Below are 24,526 nucleotides of genomic sequence, written 5' to 3' on the forward strand. Positions count from 1 at the left end.
GCCTGGGTCCTCGTATATGGGAGTAACTTCCATAAAATGTGGACAAGGGGTCTCTGCCGCAGAAAGGCGTCTGCCCTCTCCCTTGAGCGCCCCAAGGCAGAGCTGCCTTAGGGGGCCAAATGCTGTATCTGGGCCAAAGCCTGGCCTACAGGGCAGGTGGCCAGAACTTGGAAGGAATTCTCTTCCGCAGCCCAGGGTCCAGGCTTGGCCCCAGCAAGCTGCCCTGCCAGCCTCTGCTGCCCGGGGCCTCGCGCATTCCGAGCCCCCGCCCCCTCCGCCCGTCTCTCAGCCTCGCCCCCACTCTTGTCCCCTTCTCCTCCCCCCACCAGCTGTCCCCTTTCCCTGGAACAGCGAGACAGCCAGAGCCTGGGAAGAGGCGGCCGCGGGCCGGAGGGGGCGTGGTGGGGAAGGGGAGGAGGGGCGGGAGTGAGAGAATAAGGAGGCCCCGCGGTCAGCGCCCCCAGCCACTGCGAGACCGCCGGAGAGCTGGGTGCCACCGCCGTTGCCACCGCTGAGCCCTGCCCGCCGGCCGGCCCGCTCGCTAGCTCGCTTCCCCTCGCCCAGGGGGAAAGGTCAGCAGCGTCCTGGAGCCGCCGTGTCACTCCCCGAAAGCCATGAACTGCAGCGAGAGCCAGAGGCTGCGAACCCTTCTGAGCCGCCTGTTGCTCGAGCTGCACCATCGGGGTAACGCCAGCGGCTTGGGCGCAGGCCCTGGCCCCAGCATGGGCATGGGGGTCGTGCCTGACCCTTTCCTGGGCCGCGAAGTGACCAGCGCCAAGGGCGACGACGCCTATCTCTACATCCTGCTCATCATGATCTTCTACGCCTGCTTGGCCGGAGGCCTCATCCTGGCCTACACCCGCTCCCGTAAACTCGTCGAGGCCAAGGACGAGCCGTCCCAGGCTAGCGCCGAGCATGAATGGGCCCCAGGAGGCGCCCTGGCCGCCGACGCCGAGACTGCCGCGGACTCCCCGGCCGAGGGCTGCCGCCAGCTTGCCCCCGGGGGGCTGCCTGCCCTGGCCCAGGGGGCTGAGCGGGTCTAAAACCACAGCCCCAGGTTGCTGGTTCGCGCCCTCCTCATCTCGCTCATCCCTGGGCGCGCTTCCCGCCTTTCACCCCCCACTCCCTTCCAGGGTTCGCCTCATCTGAGGCCCAAATAATGGTGAGAGGCCAGGAGACCTTGTCTGGAAGGCCCTGGAAGGAGAAGCACCACCTTACCCATTCCTGGCCAGTTTCTCCCTCTTCACCCCTGCGCCTGCACCCCTACCCTGCACATCCAACTGCACTAAACTGCCTCTGCTCTCTTGTCTTCAGACAGCCCTGACAGCAGGCTCCAGCCCTCTGGGAACTGAATCCAACACGTCCAACACTTGGCATTGAACTGAAGCAATGCATTCTATCAGAACTCTGGGCCTTCTAACTGGCAGCTGCTCCAGGGGCTGCCAGCGACTGCTCACTCTGTAGAGCCAGCAGGCTTGCCAGGCCGACTGCAGCAGCTCCAGCTTCCAGTTGCCTTAGGGACAGAGACAAAGGAAATGAAGAGACCTCAGACATCTTTTCCCTCCCTCTCTCTTTCAGTAGGGAGCTAGCAGGACACTAGGAACAGTCTATGGGATAGAATGAACTTAATGGGGGACGGAAGCGGGAGGAGTGCTCAACCGGGAGGGAAATGATCTATGACTGCAACTGTATGGTTTTCTCGCCTCCCCAGTTTTCATCCCAGTGGTAACTTCCCTGATTTCTGGTAGCTATGCCATCTTCTGCTGAGGGTTACCATTACTGGGTGTATCACCCCCGTACTTCCAAATGCCTCTCTTCTATTGATTCAGTTGTTATTGCAGTGTCTGCTTCATCCGTGGAACTTGAGGCTCAGATGTTCCCTGCTCTGTAACCCTGGGGAATGTCAGAGGCAGGTAATAAAGGTTGTTTAAACAATAACGCAAGACTCTTCTCTCAAAGATTCCAGCCTTAAGACCCAGTACCATATGGAGAAGGAATCCTTTTTCTTTTGCTTTTGGAAATGAAGTTTGGATTTGGGGGTTGGGTGGTTGTGATATTTGTATCTATATATCCAGTTCCAATTTGATACGTGTGATTGTGGGTGAAGAAAATGTTTATGTGGCTAAATGGGTTGTTTCTTCAAGTGTTTCAAAAGTTATACCTACTTTATCACTTACCCCTCCTTTTTTCTTATTTCTGAAGCACTTTCAAAGATCACAATGCAGTTTTTCAGGATGCACTTTAAAAAAAACCTCTAAGACCCATCACTTTCAGCTATTATCAAACCTAATGTTTAGAAGCCGCCTTAATAACTTTTTATTTTACTTTTTTTGAGACAGAGTCTCTCTGTGTCACCCAGGGTGGAGTACAGTGGCACAATCAAGGCTCACTGAAGCCTCTGCCTCCTGGGTTCAAGTGATTCTCCTGCCTCGGCCTCCCAAGTAGCCTCCTTAGTAGCTGGGATTACAGATGTGCCCCACCATGCCCAGTTAATTTTTGTATTTTTAGTAGAGACGGGGGTTTCACCATGTTGGCCAGGAGGGTCTCGAACTCTTGACCTCAAGTGATCCGCCTGCCTTGGCCTCCCAAAGTGCTGGGATTACAGGCATGAGCCACCGCACCCAGCCAATAACTTTTTTAAAGTGGCTTATTAACAGACAAGGAAGCCACCAAATAGTATAAATCTGAAGTCAAAGAGAAAATTCTTGAACTGAGCAATCTTAACCAATGATGGGTAAAGTTAGAGGTATGTGTTGTACTCATCTGTTCTCCTTGTCTCAAAAAGGTTGTCAGAAACTTCCCTGCTTACAGCTGAAATGCTTATATCTGATGATGGCTGTTTGGGCTTCATCAACCACAAATAAAATCACCTCTTAGAAGTAAGCCAATTTGCTTAAATATAGCTGGGTTCTCTGATAATGATAGCAGGACAAATATATTACCAGTCACTTAAATGCACTGGTAACACACAAACCTCATTCAAGGCATTGGGTCTGACCTTCCAGCCCATCTAGCATTTTATTGGAACTATTAATAAGTGAACTTACCTTTATTTCCAGGATTCACTCCTTGAAGCTATACTGGCCTTGCCCCATTGGCTCTTCTCCAGTCCTTGTTCCAGCCATAAGGTCACTCTTGAAGGTGAGGGCCAGGGATTGGGCAGGAGTCCAAGACGATGACAGAAAGAGAAGGGAAGCTGTGTGAGCCATTTCAAGCCAGGCAGGAAGGCCTGGGGAGGATGTGGAGGGAAGGCATAATATACAGCAATGCTGAGGACATGTGACGGGGCAGTCTTCAGTCCTGTGTTCTAAGTAAAACAATGCCATTCATTTATCTGGCATAATGGGGACTCAAGGTTATTAATTTTTAGAACTGAGATAGAGTCTTGCTCTGTCGCCCAGGCTGGAGTGCAGTGTCGCGATCTTGGCTCACTGCAATCTCTGCCTCCCAGGTTCAAGGGATCCTCTTGCCTCAGTTCCCGAGTAGCAGGGTAGCAGGGCTACAGGCTGCGCCACCACACCGGCTAATTATATATATATATACACACACACACACACACATATATATATATATATATTTTTTTTTAGTAGAGACGGGGATTCATCATGTTGGCCAGGTTGGCCTCAACCTCCTGACCTCAAGTGATCTGCCCACCTCGGCCTCCCAATGTGTTGGGATTACAGGCGTGAGCCACTGCACCCAGCCTCAAGGTTACTTTGATAATGAAGCATAGTCACTGCTTCAGGTGTTGAAATTTGGTACACATTTGTACCATTTTCCCATAGACATTTAAAAGAATATATTGCCAAAAATAAAAGAAGCTGGGAGCAGTTGGGACAGTGCCCATACTATGTATTAATGTGCCAGCTGTGGAAAACAAATCCCATGGAAAATGTTCCTGCTTTTAAAAACATTTTAACCTTTTTATGATGACTTAGGGTACCCATGAAGAACATGTAGCGAGAGTAGCTATAGAACCCTCCTGGTGAGAAAAGTGACGTGGGCTGGGAAGAATGATTTAATTTACTTTCTAGTGGCTTTTTTCAAATACTCTCAGACTTTCAACTGTCTCCCAGATAATGAAGTTTTTCAGAAGTCTGGACACTCAACTTTTACCAGACAGTGGAGGTGTTAACAGCATTGAAGTGATCATATTGTGGTCAGCAAAAGATAGGGAGAAGAAAGAAGAACTGGGTGCTGCTTGGCCAACCCCTGGTTTTGATAATGTATCCCTGAATAGCAATAGCTGACTATACAAGTTGGGAAAATGTTAGCTTTGTCCTTAATGTGATTTTAAAGATGTTAAACATTCTAATAGAATGATTTTTTTTTTTTTTTTACTCCACCAAGCAGTCTGTTTCTCCTCTGCATAACCAGATCCTCTTTCAATTCAGGTTCGATCTTCACTTCAAAATAATAATGAAGCAAAAGACCTTTGCTTCCTTACTTGTAACTTGAGGCTTTCTACAAAGAAGAACTAGGGGAATGTTTTGAGTTTCAATGTCTGGAATTACTCATCGACAGTGCGAAAAGAAATGCTTTTCTTCTATTACAGACACAATTCTGTGTTGTCAATTTTACTTTTCTAGAAGGATATAAGTGGGGTCTTTTGTTTGTTTGTAGTTACCATCTTCTCTTTTTCAATTTGTCATTGCTTTTATAAACCCAAGGTCTGCACATAACTTGTATCATCAACAACAATAAAAGGGTCTGGGCTGCTTTCCAAACAATCTTGCCTGCCGGCTAAAGCAAATACACCATGATGTGGAGAGAGCATAGGACCAGAAATCAGGAGAACTTGGGTCCAGCTCAGGCTTTGCCAATTAACCAGCTTTGTTTCTCAGAGTGAGCTGCTTAACCTCTTGGTGCCCCAGTGTCTACAGCTGTGGGGATTTGAGGATCAAGTGAGATAATAGATGGGAAAAGGCTAGGAGAAGTATAGAAGCTATAGAAGGTATTAAGTTTATACTTTTCTTTCTTTGGAGGAGTGCTCTTTGCACTTGGGTAAGGGTAGTGGGAGGAAGAGAAAAGTTTCCATTATGTAGTTTCTACTGTTAACGCTCAAAGAAGAGGATTGCTGATACTTAGCCACTGGCTCCCACATTTTCAAGCTTATCTACCCCATTCTCAGGATCTTGGCTGAACAGGAAACTGCATAACTGTCTCACCATTCTACTCTACTCTCGTTTACCTGCAAGCCCATGGTGCTCTTTAAAAAAAAGTATGACAGTAGCACTTTATTTACAATGCTCCACCAGGACTGGAGTCTAGACTTTTGAAGACAGGAGTCCTCAGGGATTGGTAGCGAGCATAAGAGAAAAGAATGAAGGGTAAGAATCATGGGTGCTGGGCTTCATAAGGGAGGTAGGAGGAAGAGTGAACTGGAATGTTCTGTGACGGTAAGAGAGTATGACTGAGGATCACCAAAGGTGAACAGATTAGATTGGTCAATAGTCAGCCTAGATGAACTTGACCTTTCCATCAAAAATGGCCTTGGGAGAAGCTGTTGGATGAGAAGTCACTTTTCAGCCCTTTTGTTCCTACTTAACATAACCTATAGGCTGTCCAGGAAGACAAATAATGTGGTTAAGCCAATTCCTCTTTCGGTGCTAGGCCTCACAGCATGGGACCAGGTGGCCCCAACTAGTCCCCCATCTGCTATGTTTTGAAAGAGGACAGAGTCGTGGTCAAAGCTGTGGCCTGTGCCTCTTCCTCTGAAGAGAGTGCAGCCAGAGTAGACAGGGAAATCCCTCAGATACATTTTTTAGATTGTGGTAAAATACACATTATGTGATATTTACCCACATAGCCATTTTTAAAAGTGTACTGCTCAGTAGTGTTAAGTACATAGACATTGTTTTACCACAGTGCCATTTTCAGTCAGAGAAAAACGAGAACGCTTAAATTCCCTCAAATAGAAGTGGCATACTTAATCATTGCTTTAGATGGTACCCCTTCCATGGATATTCACATTTTATAACAGATCACTTAGGATAGTGTAAAGGTAAAGCCCCAAGAAAGAAACTCCAGTTGTGGGGTTCAGTGGAATATGGAAGAAGATGTACCTTGAAATGTTTACAGATGTCAGGCAGAGTACACAGGTGGGTATGCTGGACTTCCCACAGCTTCTCAAGTCACATTCTACTCTCACTGCCAGATGCTCTTGGAACCCTGGGGAGGATGGAGGTGGCCATGAATGACTGGATTGCAGTACAAACTCACTGGATTTCCACATACCTGACTCATAAGATGTCTATTCAAGAAAACACTTCAGGTCCCTAGAAGAACAGGGGATCTCCCCTTGGTTCTTTTTAGGATCTAACTGTGATCCAGTAGGGGCTACAGCTCCAGCAGGCCCAGCACAAGAAAGAATGGAGACAAAGGACTTGTTAATTTCAATCTTCCTCTTTTAGGACCACTTCTTTAGGGGCAATGTGATTAGGATCAGCTTCTGGAAAAACTATGGGATTGGTATTTATCTCATTTTTCCCCTTCTTGTTCCGAGCTCACTCTTGCTCTCCCTAGTCCCAGTATTCCCAAACTATCTCTTTCCTACTGCTAGGATCTAATGATCTTATTCATTTATACCTAATCTGCGATTCATCTCAGCGATGATGCAAGAATATATTTTTAATAGTGGCTTTCAGACACTGAGTGAGGGAGAGGGGCATGAAAGAGGGCTTGTCCTAGGACACTCAAATATGATATGGGTAAGCTAACTCTGGCAGTCACAACATTGTGATTAGCTTCTCAAGGAAAGGACTTTTTTTTTTTTCTTTACTCCACTGCTTCTAGGGGATTTTGGAAGACTGCAACATTCAGCCTAGGAGGGCATCTTCATTTTCATGTGAGGCTCCTATTGTGGGGGATAAGATGGGGGTGGAGATGGGAGTAATTGGGGCAGATGGAAGGGGAGAGAAGGCCTTGCCCTGCTTCCCAGTTAGCCCTCTGTCCACTGGAAGGCCACCTTAGCAAACATAACACCAAGAGGAATGGCTGAGGGGAATGAGGGAAGAAATACTAGGATGGGTCCCCTGAGGACTGTAAGAATGGAGTTGCCATCATTTTCCTGCAATCTACCTATAAGTCTCTACTAAATCAAGGCCACAGAGAAATGACAAGCCCTGCTTGGAGGTAGCTGCTCTGAAATCAGCTGGGTTAGTCTCCATCCTGTGTACCAAGTATCTGGCACTATCCCATGGAAGTGTGAGCCTCTCCTCTAGCAAGTCCTGGTGGCTGGTACGTTCAAGATCCCCCACCTTCTTATTTTTTCCATCTTCCACTAAGGCAGAATACTGTGGTGCATAGGATGTAGGTGCTAGTGCCAGGCTGCATGGGTCCAACTCTATGGTTTTTCACTAACTGGGTGATGTCAAGAAAGTTACTTAACCTCCAAGCCTCCTTTCCACCTCTGTAAAGTAGATGTAGTACCTACTTCCCCAGGGTTGCTGTGAAGATTAAGAAGTTAACATAGTGCCTGGCCCAGGGGAAGGGTTCAGTAGCTACCATTCTGTACTTCCCTCTCATCTTGACTTCCAATCCCTCCACTGCTATTGCTATTTTTCAGGATATTATTCTTCTTCTGGCTCCATTTGTTTCATTTCTTGCCAGCACACAAAATATATTAGGCTTGTTCACCTTAAAAACAACTCTCTTGCCCTTCTTCCTCCTCCAGCTGTTGCCCTAGTGCTCTTTTCCCTTTTTGAGTAAAACTCCTCAAATGAATGGTCTACACTCTGGCTCTGTTTCTCACCTTCCAATCTTGTCTCAATCCATTGCAATACGGTTTTCAGCTCCTCACACCAATGAAACTGCTTTGTCCTGGTCACCAATGACCTACATGTTGCCAAATCTAATGCCCAATTTTCAGTCTTTATTCTTTGTGACTATTTAGCAGCATTTAATGGAGTTGATGACTCTTGTTGAAACTCATCTTTTTACTTCCATAACACTTCAGTCTCCAGGACTGTCTCTTTCTTCACTAGCCCTTTTTCTTCTCAGTCCCTTTTAATGGTGCCTTCTCATCTCCTCAACCTCTCATCTCCTCAACCTCTCAATGTTGAACTGCCCATGACTTCATCCTGGGACCTTCTCTCTTCTCCGTCTTACTCTTTCTCCTTTGATGATGTCAAATAGTCTCAACATGAAAAATATTATCCTCACATATAAATACAATCTTTACAATTATGACTCCCAAATTTATATAGTTTTTATCTATTGAAACCCCTACTCTTCAGACTTGCATATTTGACTGCCTACGTAACATCTCTCCTTGGGTATCTAAACCTTTCTCAAAGTTAACACGTCCAAATTAGAGTTTTTGAGTTCCTTTCTCCCAAATTTGCTCTTCTATGTGTGAAAGAAAAAACAATCCCTGACATCTGGGAACTGATGTGACATTTACATCTAGTTTCACTCTTCTTAGAAGCTTGCCTGATGTTCACAGGTAGGCCATGTTATTTTCCTATTGGACATAAGCAATCTCACCAGTACCAGATAAGTCCAATGGCAAGACAAGACATGTCTTTGTGACCATAACGAAGTAAGACAAAACAAGATCATTTCATCATGTTATATATGCACAAACATAAGGTTAGCGTGAAACACAAAACACCAAACATCCTCCTTTCCTAGCTAATTTGAGTGAATACTGTTGCTCTAGAAATTACACCTTTGGTCTTTCTGTGTAGTCTTTCCTGCTTCTAGATGAGACTTATTAAGATACTTAATTATAGGATTACCCTTATTGATAGCATCCATTTTTGTAAATGGTACTACCACCAACCACCCATTTGCTTATGCCAAAACAGAAGTCAGATTGATTCTGCTCTTTCCCTCATCCTCCCACAGCCAATCTAGGAGCCAAATTCTTTCCATTGTACCTTCAAAAGAAATTCTACATGTAACCACTTCTCAAGATCTCCACTTCTACCACTGTAGTCTATATCCCCATCATTTCTTACCTGAACTAGCCTAACACTTCCTAGTTGGTCTTCCTACCTTTACCATTGCCCCCCACAAGAATCAGTTCTTTATACAACAGTCAGAACAATATTGAAGCATAAAGTAGAACATGTCTCTTCTCTATTTATGTTCTAATCATATGGGTAATCCAAGGCCCTCCATTGGGTTACCCATACGATTAGAACATAATCTCAACTCCTTACCATGATCTATAGCCCCTCATGATCTGACCCTAGCCAACCTCTCTAAACCTCATCTCCTGATACTCTTTTCTCCTTGCTTACTAAACTCAGGTGACACTAGTCTTCTTGCTGTTTGTTCCTTGAACACTTCAAGTTCTTTTCTGCCTCAAAGTCTTTGCATGTTGTTTCCTCTGCTTGGAATGTTCTTTATTTACATCATCCAATGGCTGTTTCCTTCTCATCATTCAGGACTTAGTTCAATGGCAATTTCTCAGTGGCCTTCCTTCACCATCCTATCTATAGTTGCTCCTTTTTCCCACTCCCACCCTATTGTCTATCCCATTGTCCTATATATTTACTTTACAGCAGCAAACAATGACTAAAATAATCATTTTTATTTACTTACTAGTTTACTGTCAGTCTTTCCCATGTAGTCTATAAGTTCCATGAAGGCAGAGATGTCATGGTCAATTTTTTTATTTTTATATTTTATTTTTCTATGGTCAATTTAAAAAAATTTATTTTGATAACTTTTTTGAGGTATAATTGACATGCAAACAGTGCATACATTTAAAGTGGATGATCTGATGGGTTTTGACATACAAATGTGTCGATTTTGAATATTGAATATGAATTTGACATATGAATGTTGTCTTGATTCTGTGAAAACTCACCAAAATCAAGATAATGAACCTACCTATCACTCCCCAAAATTAGCTTTGTGTCTCCCTCCTGCTGGCCCAGACAATCAATGACCTGGTTTTTGTTGCTGTAGATTAATTTGCATTTCCCACAATTTTATACAAATGTAATAATGCAGTATGTACTTCTTTCATTCAGTATACTGATTTTTGAGATGCATCTATATTGTTGCATGTATCAATAGTTCATTTCTTCTTATTCCTGAGTAATTTCAGGTAGGTATCATAGTTTGTTTATGCATTCACCTGTTGAAGATTATCTGAGTTTCTAGTTTTTCACAATAATGAATAAAACGTGTATAAACATTTGTGTGCAAGTCTTTGTGTGGGCCTGTGTTAAATATAGGAATTTTGTGTGTACGGTTCTTTTCAGCATCCCTAATGCCCAGGCACTTGTATAATATGTATAAAATATATGGTGGTTAAATATGTGTTGAAGGAATATAGATGAACTTCCTTTGCAGCCCAGGTCCATGGACTGTTCCATGGTTCCTGTACCCATCCTACAATCCTTCACTATCCTACCTTTCGTCCCATTCTTGTCTTTCCAATATGCAGCCCTGAGTGACCCCTTGAAGGTGGCTGCTTCCACTCTTGGCTCGTTTGAAAAACCCTGCACTGGGTTCTCTGCCAATGTGTGCTCTCTAAGCTGGCTTCTCTGGCTGTTCAACAATCCGTTCATTCCTCGCTTGCTGACTCCCTATCACATTCCCTACAGCAGCTGCTCCAAACTTCCTGCCCTCTCCTCAAGCCCCCAGCCGCATCCCTCCCCTTCATTCTCAGGAGATGATTTCACCTCCTTCATTTCTGAGAAGATTGAGGCCAACTAACAGGAGCTTCTTCAGCTTCTATCTGAGCCATCTCCACACAGCCATCTAAAATGCTTCCGGCTCTGAGGAAGATGTGCTCCTTCACCTTGCCAGAGTTAAGCTCTCTGCCAGTGTGCTTGATCCTAGCCCCAACTTTATGATATTAATAACAGCAGCAGCAAAAAATGTACTTAGCTTTTGATATGTGCCACACACTGGGCTAAGCACTGAGGAAACAACTCTGACATTTATTGAAAAACTATGTCATTAACATGTATCATTTCTATTTTTTCTAAGCTTAAAAACTCATTAACTTTTTTGTAAAAGTGCTGTAAATACATAAATACTAAGCACTTTTTGTGTGTTATCTAATTTAATCCTCACAGCAAAACTGTAGGGTAGTACTATTATTTTAACAGGTAAGGAGAGAGAGGATGAAAACAGGTTAAGTAACTTACTTTGGGTGATATAGCTAGTAAGTGGTAGAGCTAGGATTTGAGCTAAGGTTTAAATCCAGAGCTCTCTTTTCCTCTCTCTCTCTCCTCTCTCTGTCTCTCTCTCTCCTCCTTGAATTTCAGAGAAAATTATCTTAATCCTACTTCTCAGTTCATGGCAAATGATCATCCTTAGTCAAAATATAAAGCAATTACAAAGAAGAAGTCAAATAAAGGGGAAGAGAGTCACACTAAGGAGAAGACATGAAAGATCCTGCCAGACTAAGGAGTTTGGACTTCATGCTGTAGTCAGTGACTCCCAAACTTTCTCTCTGGGGTACTTGTTAATAGGGCAGATTCCCAGGCTCCCAACTCAGACCTCCTGGATCAGTACCTTTGGGGGTAGACAAAAGCAGAAGTATAAAAGACCAGTTAGGAGGCTGTGACAGTATTCCAGAGGAGAGATGACAGTTGCCTGGACTATGACAGTGGCAATGGACGTAGAGAGATATGGTCAGTTTTTGGTTGTTGCTGGTTTTTATTGAGACAGAGTCTCATTCTGTCACCCAGGCTGGAGTACCTTTGGAGTGGCACAATCTTGGCTCACTGCAGCCTCAACCTCCTCATTTTTTATTGTAGTAAAATGCACATAACAAAAAAGTTACCATTAGAACCATTTTAAAGTATACAATTCAGTGGCATTTAGTGTATTCACATGGTATGCAACCATCACCACTATCAACTCCAAAACATTTTCATCATCCAGATTGGAGAATTTTTAAAGGTAGAATTGGCAGAGTTATGCAACCAGTAAGATGGTGAGTGAGAGAGAAGGGTCAAACCCATTAGGGTTTTCTTTTTCTTTCATCCCATACAGAGCTGAAAAGTCTTGGGTTTGTTTTTTGTTTTGTTTTGTTTTGTTTTTGAGATGGGTTCTTACTATGTTGCCCGGACTGGTCTTGAATTCCTGCGTTCAAGTGATCCTCCCACCTCAGCCTCCCAAGAAGATGGGTTTACAGGCATGTGCCAGTATGCCTGGTATGCTGGTATAACAGCATGCTGATGAGGATAGTGGTGATATTTGACAGAGATGAGTAATAAAAGGTGGGATAGGAAGAAGGAGACATACAGGCAATTATGGACATGGTGAGTTTCTTAGAGATCTTTGGGGAAAGATATGAAGAAACCAGTTGAAGTGGGCCTGGAGTGTAGGTGAAAGTTAGGGCCTGGGGGCCCAGACTATATAAAAGCAAACACTTGCATGAGGCTTACTATCTGTCAGACCCTGGTTCAAATGCTCTATATACATGATCTCAATGAATCCTCATGTTACAGATGAGCAAACAGAGGCATGGAGAAACTTGCCAAAGTTATTAGCACATGATAGAGGGGTACTGAAATTCAGGCAGCCTGACTTTAGAGTCAGTGCTCATAGCCACTATGTTATGCTGCCTCTCACTGAGGCATTGCATCTTGAATCTAGGAGAGTGGAGGCAAGGTGGAGGGCAGAGCCTTGAGAAAAATCCACATCTATGGAGAAAGGCATTAGAGCAATCTACGGAAGAGGACAGAGAAGGACAGATAAAAAAGGTAACAGGAAAGAGGAAAAACTGCAGAGAACAAAGGAGAGAAGCATTTCAAGAAAGAAGGAATATCTGACTCTGAAGACTGGTTGCAACTGAAGGCTGAGAAGGAGACATTTGATTTGCTGATGACTGTCACTGGTCACCTTCCAGATGCCTAGTTAGTGGGGAACAGGGAAAGCCAGAGGGAAAGGGTTAAGCAGTGAGTTGGTGGTAGGAACAGAAAATAGCCAGTATGGTCTATTCTTCCAAGAATGGTGGACATGAAATAAAAGGGAAGGATTATCAATTGATAAATCTTTGGAAAGAATCAGCATGGCATCTTGGATCATGCAGACAGATCAGACTTCCTGTTCTGTCACTTACTTGCTCAGTGACGTTGGGTAAGTGATTTAACTTCTTGGAACCCCAGTTTCCCAATGATAATATTAGGGCCTACCTATCTCAGAGGGTTGGGAAGTGAAATAATGCATGTAAAGTACACATAATTAGTTATTGTTATTAGTCACTCAATAAATGCCAATAAATACAGTTCAGTGACTTTGCGTGTCCAGAAAACTCCCAAATCCTGCCTCCTCAGGGTCTTTGAGATCAGTAATAACTGGACTGCTGTCTCCAACTGTTGTCAATAGAAGAAGTCCTCTTGAGGTCACCTCAGGCTGGAGCCAAGTTGTAGGGGTTAAGCTCAAAGCACGGCAGCTTAATTTAGATGGCCCTTCAACTTAATGCCTCTGTACAGTGAACTGGGTAAACTTGTGTAAATTCCACATGTGACTGGGAAGAGAACCAGAGCTTCCCTTTAAAGGAGAAATGAATAATCACATCCACTCCCCGACCTGGTTTCTCTAAGCACCTAAGGAAGTAAATAAATGCCTAAAGCTTCTTGGCATTAGATGTTTAAGAATATTGTCCACTTGTAAGATGGAAAATTCCCTCCCTTTTTCCCTCCTCCTCTACTCTCCTAAACATTACCAAGTTTTTCTTTCAGAATTGGGAATACATTTAAGGATCTTGCAAAACCTCAGAAATCCAGAAGCATCTATTATTAAGGTGGGTATCTCTAAGAGCTGAGGAAAATTTTCCAGAATCTGAATTGAATCCACATAATTCCTTGACAGCTCATTTTATTTTTTAAAAAGTCTCTCTCCTGCCATCTGCTTCTCCACAAACTTTAGTGCATGATGACCCAAAACCAGGTTTTTAGTTATTTGAGATTTTCAAGTTCAAGATCAAGAGGAATTTATCAGAGCCATGTTTTTCCACGTGCTGGTGGTAGGGGAATTCCATCAGTGCTCAGGGCATACAGCAGCGGTCATGAAGTCAATCTGCTGGGACTGGCAACTAACTTTAGTGCTCACTTTACAGAGCTACAGAGAACAAGTACTGACTGAATGCTCTCTGGGCGACATGTAGGCCCCAGCTCCTAGGAGTTTCTGTCCAAAAGCATCTTACATGAAAAGGGATGTTTTTGCTTCTCCTCTGCATTTTTCCTCTTTATGCCACCCCATTTCTTTATCTCTCTCTTTGTTCTTCTGCTCATTCCCCTTGAGTCTTTGGGGTAATCACCCACAATTAAAACCTTTACTGCTCCCTCAGCTGGGTTAGCCTCAGAGCTGTTTGCCACTTGGAAAGACCTCTCTTCCATGGCTGAAGTTGCCTGTGTATGTCTGTTGACACTCACTAGAGTTTTCCTAAGTGCGAGTCTGTTTCAGCAGAGAACTGAATTCAAGCAAAATGTCTGAGAGGGGAGAAGTGGAAACAAGCACTTTTTGCAGCAGAAGACTGCCACTGAGCCCTGTCAACTGATCATTTGCTTCAGGGCAAAAAGCCTGCTCTCATCTATCTATAGAAAAGCAACATTTCTCCGCCAAGCCCAGGCCCCAATCCAAATACAATGTGACAGAGCCTACTTTTCATCTTATTTACTCCTATGGGGAACAGAAAGGCCAATCCAAAGGCTGCTAGGGCCTTGTCCAATATGCACTGGCTACCCTTTGGGAAAGAAGAGTTAGTTCTCCCTTTGGATACTCTCTGAGTGATGTGTATGGTCCTGAGTAGACTCAAATGCCTTGTGGCCCTTTTAGCTTGTGACTCTGGGTCACATTTATAGCTATACTCAAGTTTCTATACTTCCCCATCCCTCAAGTGCTCTAGGTAGGTAGGTAGTTCCCTCAGAGAGTTCTCTGCTTGTATCTGAGAATCACTCAAAAGGATGCTTCCCACGTGCCTATAAGCTGATCCGTCAGTTGCACTTACTATCCTTTTTTTTCTTTTCCTCCAGAACCCACTGTCAACCCCAGCTACTGTGGCTAGATGTCATCATAAGCATACTGGTGTCAATGCCCAGGGATCTGTCTGGCACCACATGCTCCTCTGGGAGGCACTGGAGATCTGAGTTATGAACAGAGGCAGGACTAACCATCCTTTTTGTAATTCTTTTCTATACTGGCTTAGTGGAGCCCAAAGCCAGGCTTATTTATGCTTGGAGTCTCATCAAGTTGCAAGTGAATTGTCTTATCAGCCTCTGAACCTCAGTGCTCACTGAGAAGCTTACAAAGTCTCTATGTGTTTCAAGAGGGACTTAAATCCAGCCCGGTGGGCCAGAGGGGGAACAGGAGCCAGGCCAGTCTTCCAGGTCAATCTCCTCTCTCCTCAGCTAAAAGTTTGTCTCCTCCCAAAGCAGCACTGTCTCCCCTACAGCAAGCAATACTTTTTTCTTCCCTTCAAGATAGATTTGTAGCAACTTGGCACCACATATACAGCATCTTAGACCTCTCAGCTCCAAAGCAAGGTCTTTGCTTTTACAGTTGCATTATTAGAAGAAGCAAGGTGGAAGACGACCTAGGATTGAAGAAGTGTGTCTGTTTGCTGCTATTTCTTTTTTTTTCCAGACCAATTAAATCAGAATCCTGGGAAAGGGGTATAGAACTCGGTATTTTTTAATGATCTCATGGTGATTCTTTTTTTTTCTTTTTTTAAATTAAAAAAAATTTTTAAATTATACTTTAAGTTCTGGATACATGTGCAGAACATGCAGGTTTGTTACATAGGTATACATGAGGCATGGTGGTTGGCTGCACCCATCAACCCGTCATCAACATTAGATATTTCTCCTAATGCTATCTCTCCCCTTGCTTCCCACCCCCCGATAGGCCCTGGTGTGCGATATTCCCCTCCCTGTGCATATAAGTTCTCATAGTTCAACTCCCACTTATGAATGAGAACATGCAGTGTTTGGTTTTCTGTCCCTGTGTTCGTTTGCTGAGAATGATGGTTTCCAGCTTCATCCATGTCCCTGCAAAGGACATGAACTTAGTCTTTTTATGGCTGCATAGTATTCCATGGTATATATGTGCCACATTTTCTTTATCCAGTCTAACATTGATGGGCACTTGGGTTGGTTCCAAATCTCTGCTATTGTGAATAGTGTTGCAATAAACATAGATGTGCATGTGTCTCTATATTAGAATGATTTATAATCCTTTGGGTATATATCCAGTAATGGGATTGCTGGGTCAAATGGTATTTCTAGTTCTAGATCCTTGAGGAATCGCCACACTGTCTTCCACAATGGTTGAACTAATTTACACTCCCACCAACAGTGTAAAGCGTTCCTATTGCTCCACATCCTCTTCAGCATCTGTTGTTTCCTGACTTTTTAATGACTGCCATTCTAACTGGCATGAGATGCTGTCTCATTGTGGTTTTGATTTGCATTTCTCTAATGACCAGTAATAATGAGCTTTTTTTCATATGTGTGTTTGCTGCATAAATGTCTTCTTTTGAAAAGTGTCTGTTCATATCCTTCACCCACTTTTTGATGGGGATTTTTTATTGTAAATTTGTTTAAGTTCCTTATAGATTCTGGATATTAGCCCTTTGTCAGATGGATAGATTGCAAAAATTTTCTCCCATTCTGTAGGTTACCTGTTCACTCTGATGACAGTTTCTTTTGCTGTGCAGAAACTCTTTAATTAGATCCCATTTGTCAATTTTGGTTTTTATTGCCACTGCTTTTGGTGTTTTAGTCATGAAGTCTTTGCCCATGCCTATGTCCCGAATGGTATTGCCTAGGTTTTCTTCTAGGGTTTTTATGGTTTTAGGTCTTATGTTTAAGTGTTTAATCCATCTTGAGTTAATTTTTGTATAAGGTGTAAGGAAGGGGTCCAGTTTCAGTTTTCTGCATATGACTAGCCAGTTTTCACAACACCATATATTAAAGAGGGAATCCTTTCCCCATTGCTTGTTTTTGTCAGGCTTGTCAAAGATCAGATGGTTGTAGATGTGTGGCGTTATTTCTGAGGTCTCTGTTCTGTTCCATTGGTCTATATATCTGTTTTTGTACAAGTACCATGCTGCTTTGGTTACTGTAACCTTGTAGTATAGTTTGAAGTCAGGTAGCATGATGCCTCCAGCTTTGCTCTTTTTGCTTAGGATTGTCTTGGCTATACGAACTCTTTTTTGGTTCCATATGAAATTTAAAGTATTTTTTTCTAATTCTATGAAGAAAGTCAATGGCTGCTTGATGGGAATAGCATTGAATCTATAAATTACTCTGGGGAGTATGGCCATTTTCACAATATTCATTCTTCCTATCCATGAGCATGGAATGTTTTTTCCATTGTTTGTGTCCTTTCTTATTTCCTTAAGCAGTGATTTGTAGTTCTCCTTGAAGAGGTGCTTCACATCCCTTGTAAGCTGGATTCCTAGGTATTTTATTCTCTTTGTAGAAATTGTGAATGGGAGTTCACCCATGATTTGGCTGTCTGTCTGTCTGTTATTGGTGTATAGGAATGCTTGTGATTTTTGCACACTGATTTTGTATCCTGAGACTTTGCTGAAGATGCTTATCAGCTTAAGGAGTTTTTGAGTTGAGATGATGGGGTTTTCTAAATATACAATCATGTCATCTGCAAACAGAGACAATTTGACTTCCTTTCTTCCTATTTGAATACCTTTATTTATTTCTCTTGCCTGATTGCCCTGGCCAGAACTTCCAATACTATGTTGATTAGGAGTGGTGAGAGAGGGCATCTTTGTCTTGTGCTGGTTTTCAAAGGGAATGCTTCCAGCTTTTGCCCATTCAGTATGATATTGGCTGTGGGTTTGTCATAAACAGCTCTTATTATTTTGAGATATGTTCCATCAATACATAGTTTATTGAGTGGTTTTTTGTCATTGGTTCTGTTTTTGTGATGGATGACGTTTATTGATTTGCATATGTTGAATCAGTCTTGCATCCCAGGGATGAAGGTGACTTGATCATGGTGGATAAGCTTTTTGATGTGCTGCTGGATTCAGTTTGCCAGTATTTTATTGAGGATTTTTTCATCAATGTTCATCAGGGATACTGGCCTGAAATTTTCTTTTTTTGTTGTGTCTCTGCCAGGTTTTGGTATTAGGATGATGCTGACCTCATAAAATGAGTTAGGGAGTAGTCTCTGTTTTTCTATTGTTTTGAATAGTTTCAGAAGGAATGGTACCAACTTCTTTTTGTGCCTCTGGTATAATTCAGCTGTGAATCCATCTGGTCATGGGCTTTTTTTAGTTGGCAGGCTATTAATTACTGCCTCAATTTCAGAACTTGTTATTGGTCTATTCAAGGATTCGACTTCTTCCTGGTTTAGTCTTGGGAGGGTGTACGTGTCCAGGAATTTATCCATTTCTTCTAGATTTTTTAGTTTATTTGTGTAGAGGTGTTTATAGCATTCTCTGATGGTAGTTTGTATTCCTGTGGGATTGGTGGCAATCTCCCTTTTATCATTTTTTATTGTGTCTATTTGATTCTTCTCTTTTCTTCTTTATTAGTCTGGCTAGCAGTCTATCTATTTTGTTAATCTTTTCAAAAAAACAGCTCCTGGATTCATTGATTTTTGAAGGTTTCTTTTTTGTCTCTCCTTCAGTTCTGCTCTGATCTGAGTTATTTCTTGTCTTCTGCTAGCTTTTGAATTTGTTTGCTCTTGCTTCTCTAGTTCTTTTCATTGTGATGTTGGGGTGTTGATTTTAGATCTTTCCTGCTTTCCCCTGTGGGCATTTAGTGCTATAAATTTCCCTCTAAACACTGCTTTAGCTGTGTCCCAGAGATTCTGGTATGTTGTATCTTTGTTCTCCTTGGTTTCAAAGAACTTTTTTATTTCTGCCTCAATTTCGTTATTTACCCAGTAGTCATTCAGCAGCAGGTTGTTCAGTTTCCATGGAGTTGTGCAGTTTTGAGTGGGTTTCTTAATCCTGAGTTCTAATTTGATGGCAGCGTGGTCTGAGAGACTGTTATGATTTCCATTCTTTTACATTTGCTGAGGAGTGTTTTACTTCCAATTACGTGGTCAATTTTAGAATAAGTGCTAGGTAGTGCAGAGAAGAATGCATATTCTATTGATTTGGGGTGGAGAGTTCTGCAGATGTCTATCAGGTCCACTTGGTCCAGAGCTGAGTTCAAGTCCTGAATATCTTTGTTAATTTTCTGTCTCATTGATTTGTTTAATAATGACAGTGGGGTGTTAAAGTCTCCTGCTATTATTGTGGGGGAGTCTAAGTCTCTTTGTAGGTCTCTAAGAACTTGCTTTATGAATCTGGGTGCTCCTGTATTGGGTGCATATATATTTAGGACAGTTAGCTCTTCTTGTTGCATTGATCCCTTTACCATTATGTAATGCCGTTCTTTGTCTTTTTTGATCTTTGTTGGTTTAAAGTCTGTTTTATCAGAGACTAGGATTGCAACCCATGCTTTTTTTGCTTTCCATTTCCTTGGTAAATCTTCCTCTATCCCTTTATTTTGAGCCTATGTGTATCCTTGCATGCGAGATGGGTTTATTGAAAAGAGCAAACCTATGTATCTTGACTCTATCCAATTTGCCAGTCTGTACCTTTTAATTGGGGCATTTAGACCATTTACATTTAAGGTTAATATTGCTATGTGTGAATTTGATCCTGTCATTATGATGCTAGGTGGTTATTTTTCCCATTAGCTGATGTAGTTTCTTCATAGTATTGATGATGTTTACATTTTGGTTTGTTTTTGCAGTGACTGGAACCAGTTTTTCCTTTCCATATTTGGTGTTTCCTTCAGGAGCTCTTGTAAGGCAGACCTGGTGGTGACAAAATCCCTCAGCATTTGTTGTCTATAAAAGATTTTATTTCTCCTTCACTTATGAAGCTTAGTTTGGCTGGATATGAAATTCTGGGTTGAAAATTCTTTTCTTTAATAATGTTGAATATTGGCCCCCAATTCCTTCTGGCTTGTAGAGTTTCTGCAGAGAGATCCATTGTTAGTCTGATGGGCTTTGCTTTGTGGGTAAACTGACCTTTCTCTGTAGCTTCCCTTAACATTTTTACCTTCATTTCAACCTTGGTGAATCTGATGATGATGTGTCCTAAGGTTCCTCTTCTTGAGGAGTATCTTTGTGGTGTTCTCTGTATTTCCTGAATTTGAATTTGAATAGCAAGGCCTGTCTTGCTAGGTTGGGGAAGTTCTCCTGAGTAATATCCTGAAGTGTGTTTTCCAATGTGATTTCATTCTCTCTGTCCCTTTCAGGTACAACAATCAAACATAGGTTTGGTCTTTTCATATAGTCCCATATTTCTTGGAGTCTTTGTTCATTCATTTTCATTCTTTTTTCTCTAATCTTGTCTTCATGCTTTATTTCAGTAAGTTGATCTTCAATCTCTGATATCCTTTCTTCCACTTGATTGATTCGGCTATTGATATTTTTGTATGCTTCACGAAGTTCTTGTGCTGTGTTTTTCAGCTCCATAAGGTCGTTTCTGTTCTTCTCTAAACTGGTTATTCTAGTTAGCAATTCCTCTAACCTTTTATAAAGGTTCTTAGCTTCCTGGCATTGGGTTAGAACATGCTCCTTTAGTTCAGAGGAGTTTATTATTACCCACCTTCTGAAGCCTACTTCTGTCAGTTTGCCAAACTCATTCTCTGTCCAGTTTTGTTCCATTGCTGGTGAGGACTTGTGATCCTTTGGAGAATAAGAGGTATTCTGGTTTGTGGAATTTTCAGTCTTTTTGAGCTGTTTTTTTCCTCATCTTCACGGATTTATCTACCTTTGGTCTTTGCTGTTTGTGACCTTCAGATGGAGTTTTTGCATGGCCATCCTTTTTGTTGATGTTGATGCTACTGCTTTCTATTTGTTAGTTTTCTTTCTAACAGTCAGATCCCTCACCTGCTGGTCTGTGGGAGTTGGCTGGGGATCCAGTCCAGAGCCTGTTTGCCTGGGTATCACCAGCGGAGGATGCAGAATAGCAAAGATTGCTGCCTGCTCCTTCCTCTGGAAACTTTGTCCCAGAGGGGCACCTGCCCAACGCCAGCTGGAGCTGTCCTGTATGAGGTGTCTGTTGACACCAGCTGGGAGGTGTCTCCCCATCAGGAGGAGTAGGTAGTCTGTTCCTTGGCAGAGCTTGAGTGCTGTGCTGGGAGATCTGTTGCTCTCTTCAGAGCTAACAGGCAGGAACGTTTAAGTCTGCTGAAGCTGTACCCACAGCTGCCCCTTCCCCCAGGTGCTCTGTCCCAGGGAGATGGGAGTTTTATCTATAAGCCCCTGATTAGGGCTGCTGCCTTTCTTTCAAAGATGCCCTGCCCAGAGAGGAGGAATCTACAGAGGCAGTCTGGCTACAGAGGCAGTCTGGCTACAGAGGCTTTGTGGCCGTTTGCTTCTATTTCTTAGGAAGGGAGAGGCTTGTGCATGTTTAAATGCTGTTAAGAGAGTAAATAGAGAGGGAGAAGGTGAAGGCACAGGAAACAGAGGGGGATATTATTGGAGCCTGAACTTCAGTGGAAGGCAAAGGGTGGAATATCCTCCCCCACCTCTTTTTGACAGGACAAGAGAGGGGGACCCTTTACTTAGACAATTTAAGAGTGATAGCGTAGGAAGTTGAGCATTCCCACCTGAAAAGTTTTATTTTCTCTGTGAGATAGGAGAGGGACAGAAGTGAGGGATGGCGATCAGAAGCTTGGTAAAAATGAAGAATGTTTTAAATTGGCATTGTGGAGGAGGATTGAAGAGGCTAATGAAGAAACTAATAAAATTGTGTGGCAGCAATAAGGGCCCCACTGAGATTGGTCATGACTCTATAGTGTGTCATTTAGTCTATCATATAGTGTGTCATATAGTCTGCCCAGCTGTATATTTTTACATGAGGGGTTAGCAGTCATGGAGAAAGAAGCTTCCTTTCTCTTATGTGGAAATAACTCCTTCTGCTCTTTCCTGGCAATGGAAAAGGTACTAGACTAAGAGTGGAGAGACTTGGGTTCAAGTCCCAGTTTCATCATCATCTGTGTGTCCATAAGGCAACTAATGTGACATTTCACATCCATTACTTTACCTGGAAGGGCTGTTATGTGAAAGAAAGCAGGTGGAGAATGACAAAAGCCATGCACAAGGCATGAAAATGGCAAAACCAAAGAAAATGAAAAGCAATTCTATCATAAGCACCTTTAAAAATAAACTGCAGGAAAATTTTATACAGAAAATATTTGCAGCACATGATACAAAGGGCTTACTATACAAAGAGTTCTTACAAATCAAAAACAAAGCACAAAAAATGGGCAAAAGGAATGAATAAGAAATTAATAGAAGAAATACAAAGAGCCAATAAACCGAAAAAAATGTTCAACTTCACTAACATAGAAGTTAAAATTAAAACAAGCAACAATTACTAATCATATTTCACCTGTCAGATTGACAAAAATGAATCAGTATTAAGACATTATTATCACTGTAGACCACACTTTTCCAGATTTCATTGGTTTTTCCCCTAATGTCCCCTTTTCTGTTCCAGTATGCCATCTAGGACACTACATTACATTTAGTTGTCATGTCTCCTTAGGCTCCTGTGGACTATGATAGTTCCTCAGATTTTCCTTGATTTGATGACCTTGACACTTCTGAGGAGTGCTGGTCTAGGTATTTTATTAGAATGTCCCACAGTTTAGGTTCATTTAATGTTTTTCTTATGGTTAGACTGCAGTTTTGTAACTTGTCAATATTTACAATACTCATGTTTAACATTTGTAATCATACTCAATAAAAATACACATGTTAAGACATGATGGTGGGTGGTGAGACAGCTGACAGTAAGTAGCTAAAAAGAAGAATGTCTACCTGGAGCAACTTGCAGAAAATACATGAGGATGTGGAAAGCCATGGTTGCCCAGAGTGGTCCAAGCTGATCTTATGCTGTCACATCCAGCAATGGCTATAATCTGCCTGAGAAGGTGCCAGCAAGAGGAGGAACATGGTGAGCGGGGAGAGTGAACAGAGATTCCCCAAGGGGGACTGAGATCTTTCCGTAACAAATGTCTCCTAAATCAAGAAGCTTTCTAATCTCGAAGGACTGACTATTCAGCACCACATCAAGTGAGAATTCTTTACCACCTTCTGCGCAGATAGCGACTGGAAGCTGGATAGTGAAACCAGTTCTAGGAATGCCCAGGCATGAACACAGCCTCAGCACTAGGTCTATTTTTGGGAACATTTGGACATATTGGATATATTCTGCAGCATCATATTCTTTGGCAAAACAAAGGTTTAAGGAAATAGTCCTTGTCTTCCCCCTTATGCCCTCCCTGTTTGTCTATAGAATGGCATATTCTGAGCAGAGATGGGGAGCCAGGCATGGCTGGTTAACCATCATGAAAGTTGGCCATCTGCAGGAATCGACCTGGATTTGAAAGAGCAAGTGCCCCGTTATACAGGGTTAATGGTGTCAGAGAGGGATCAAGTCAGTGAAATGTGAGAGAATCAATATGCGGAATGCTTGACGATAGCACATTCACACATTTCATAGAGGAAGGAGGCTAGGGTTACACCCAGCAACTGCAGATGCTTGATTTAAAAAACCAACCTTAAGTATTTGCTATTTGCTATTTGCTGGCTGCCTTGGGGATCTCGAACTGCCCCACAAGCAAGCCTCAATATTCTTTCTCTGTTCTCTCTGGAAATCTGTAGCCTAAGACTGCTCTCCCCCAAACCTCTCCAGCTCCCCACCTCAGTTCCACGTGAACTTAGAGAAGGCTTGGGCAGGGCGGTTTCACTCTCTGAGTGAAAGTGTTTCCCAAGAGAATGTGTGCCTATGTATTGGGGGCGGGGAACAGCAGGCTAGTGGAAAATGAGCAAACAGCTGGAAACGCTCCAAAGCAAGATAGGCTTTTAGATCCGGCACTGGTGGGGGCAGGAAGAAGAAATGGGGAGGGCTTGGAGATGGTGAAAAGAGACGGAATCTAGGAGCCTCTGTGGCTATTAAAGCTCGGCATCTGGTCTAGGGCTGTGCACACAAATGACACATTAATTAATGTTCTAATAATAACTAGGATTTATTTGGCACTTACGTTTTCCCGGGTGCTATATTTCATATGCATTATCATCTTTAATATCTCAATACCTCATGGGAGGGGTAATACTATTATTGTTCCCTCATTTTACAAAGAAGATACCCAAAGAGGTCAGGTTGGTTGTCCAAGGTCATAATTAGCAAGTGGTAGAGTTGGGATTTCAATCCAGAGCCCGCTGTGCTCAAATTCTTCCATTGTGTGAAAGGCCTCAATGTGGTCTGTCAGGATTGGCAGGACGAGGGGGCTTGATATTTCCAGCTCCACACTCTTCCTTCTCAGAGTCAGGTCTTCCTCTCTTGCCAATAACGTTCCTCACCATTCCTAACCCTTGGGCCTGCCCATCCCTAAGGGTAGCAGAGAGAGCAGCTTTCCACTGACTCCCCTTTAAAGGGCAGGGCGCAGTGAGAGGCGGAATGAGAATAACTGGCTTGTTTCTCTGTCCAGCTCCTGTCCTCCTTGATCATCTGCGCTTCCTCACCCTCCTCCTCCAGATTATCATCCTCTTGGAACAAGAGGTA

General features: G+C 42.9%; 1 protein-coding gene across 1 annotated transcript; it reads left to right on the plus strand.

Annotated features, from left to right (window-relative positions):
* The first annotated feature begins 462 nt into the window (after positions 1-462).
* LOC105490465 (potassium voltage-gated channel subfamily E regulatory subunit 5) lies at positions 463-1,938 on the plus strand. The gene has a single exon (XM_011756115.2). It carries the CDS (start codon positions 615-617, stop codon positions 1,041-1,043), a length of 429 nt encoding a protein of 142 aa, XP_011754417.1. The 5' UTR covers positions 463-614; the 3' UTR covers positions 1,044-1,938.
* The last annotated feature ends 22,588 nt before the right edge of the window (positions 1,939-24,526 follow it).

Source organism: Macaca nemestrina, chromosome X (genome assembly GCF_043159975.1).
Source record: "Macaca nemestrina isolate mMacNem1 chromosome X, mMacNem.hap1, whole genome shotgun sequence".
NCBI lineage: Eukaryota > Metazoa > Chordata > Mammalia > Primates > Cercopithecidae > Macaca > Macaca nemestrina.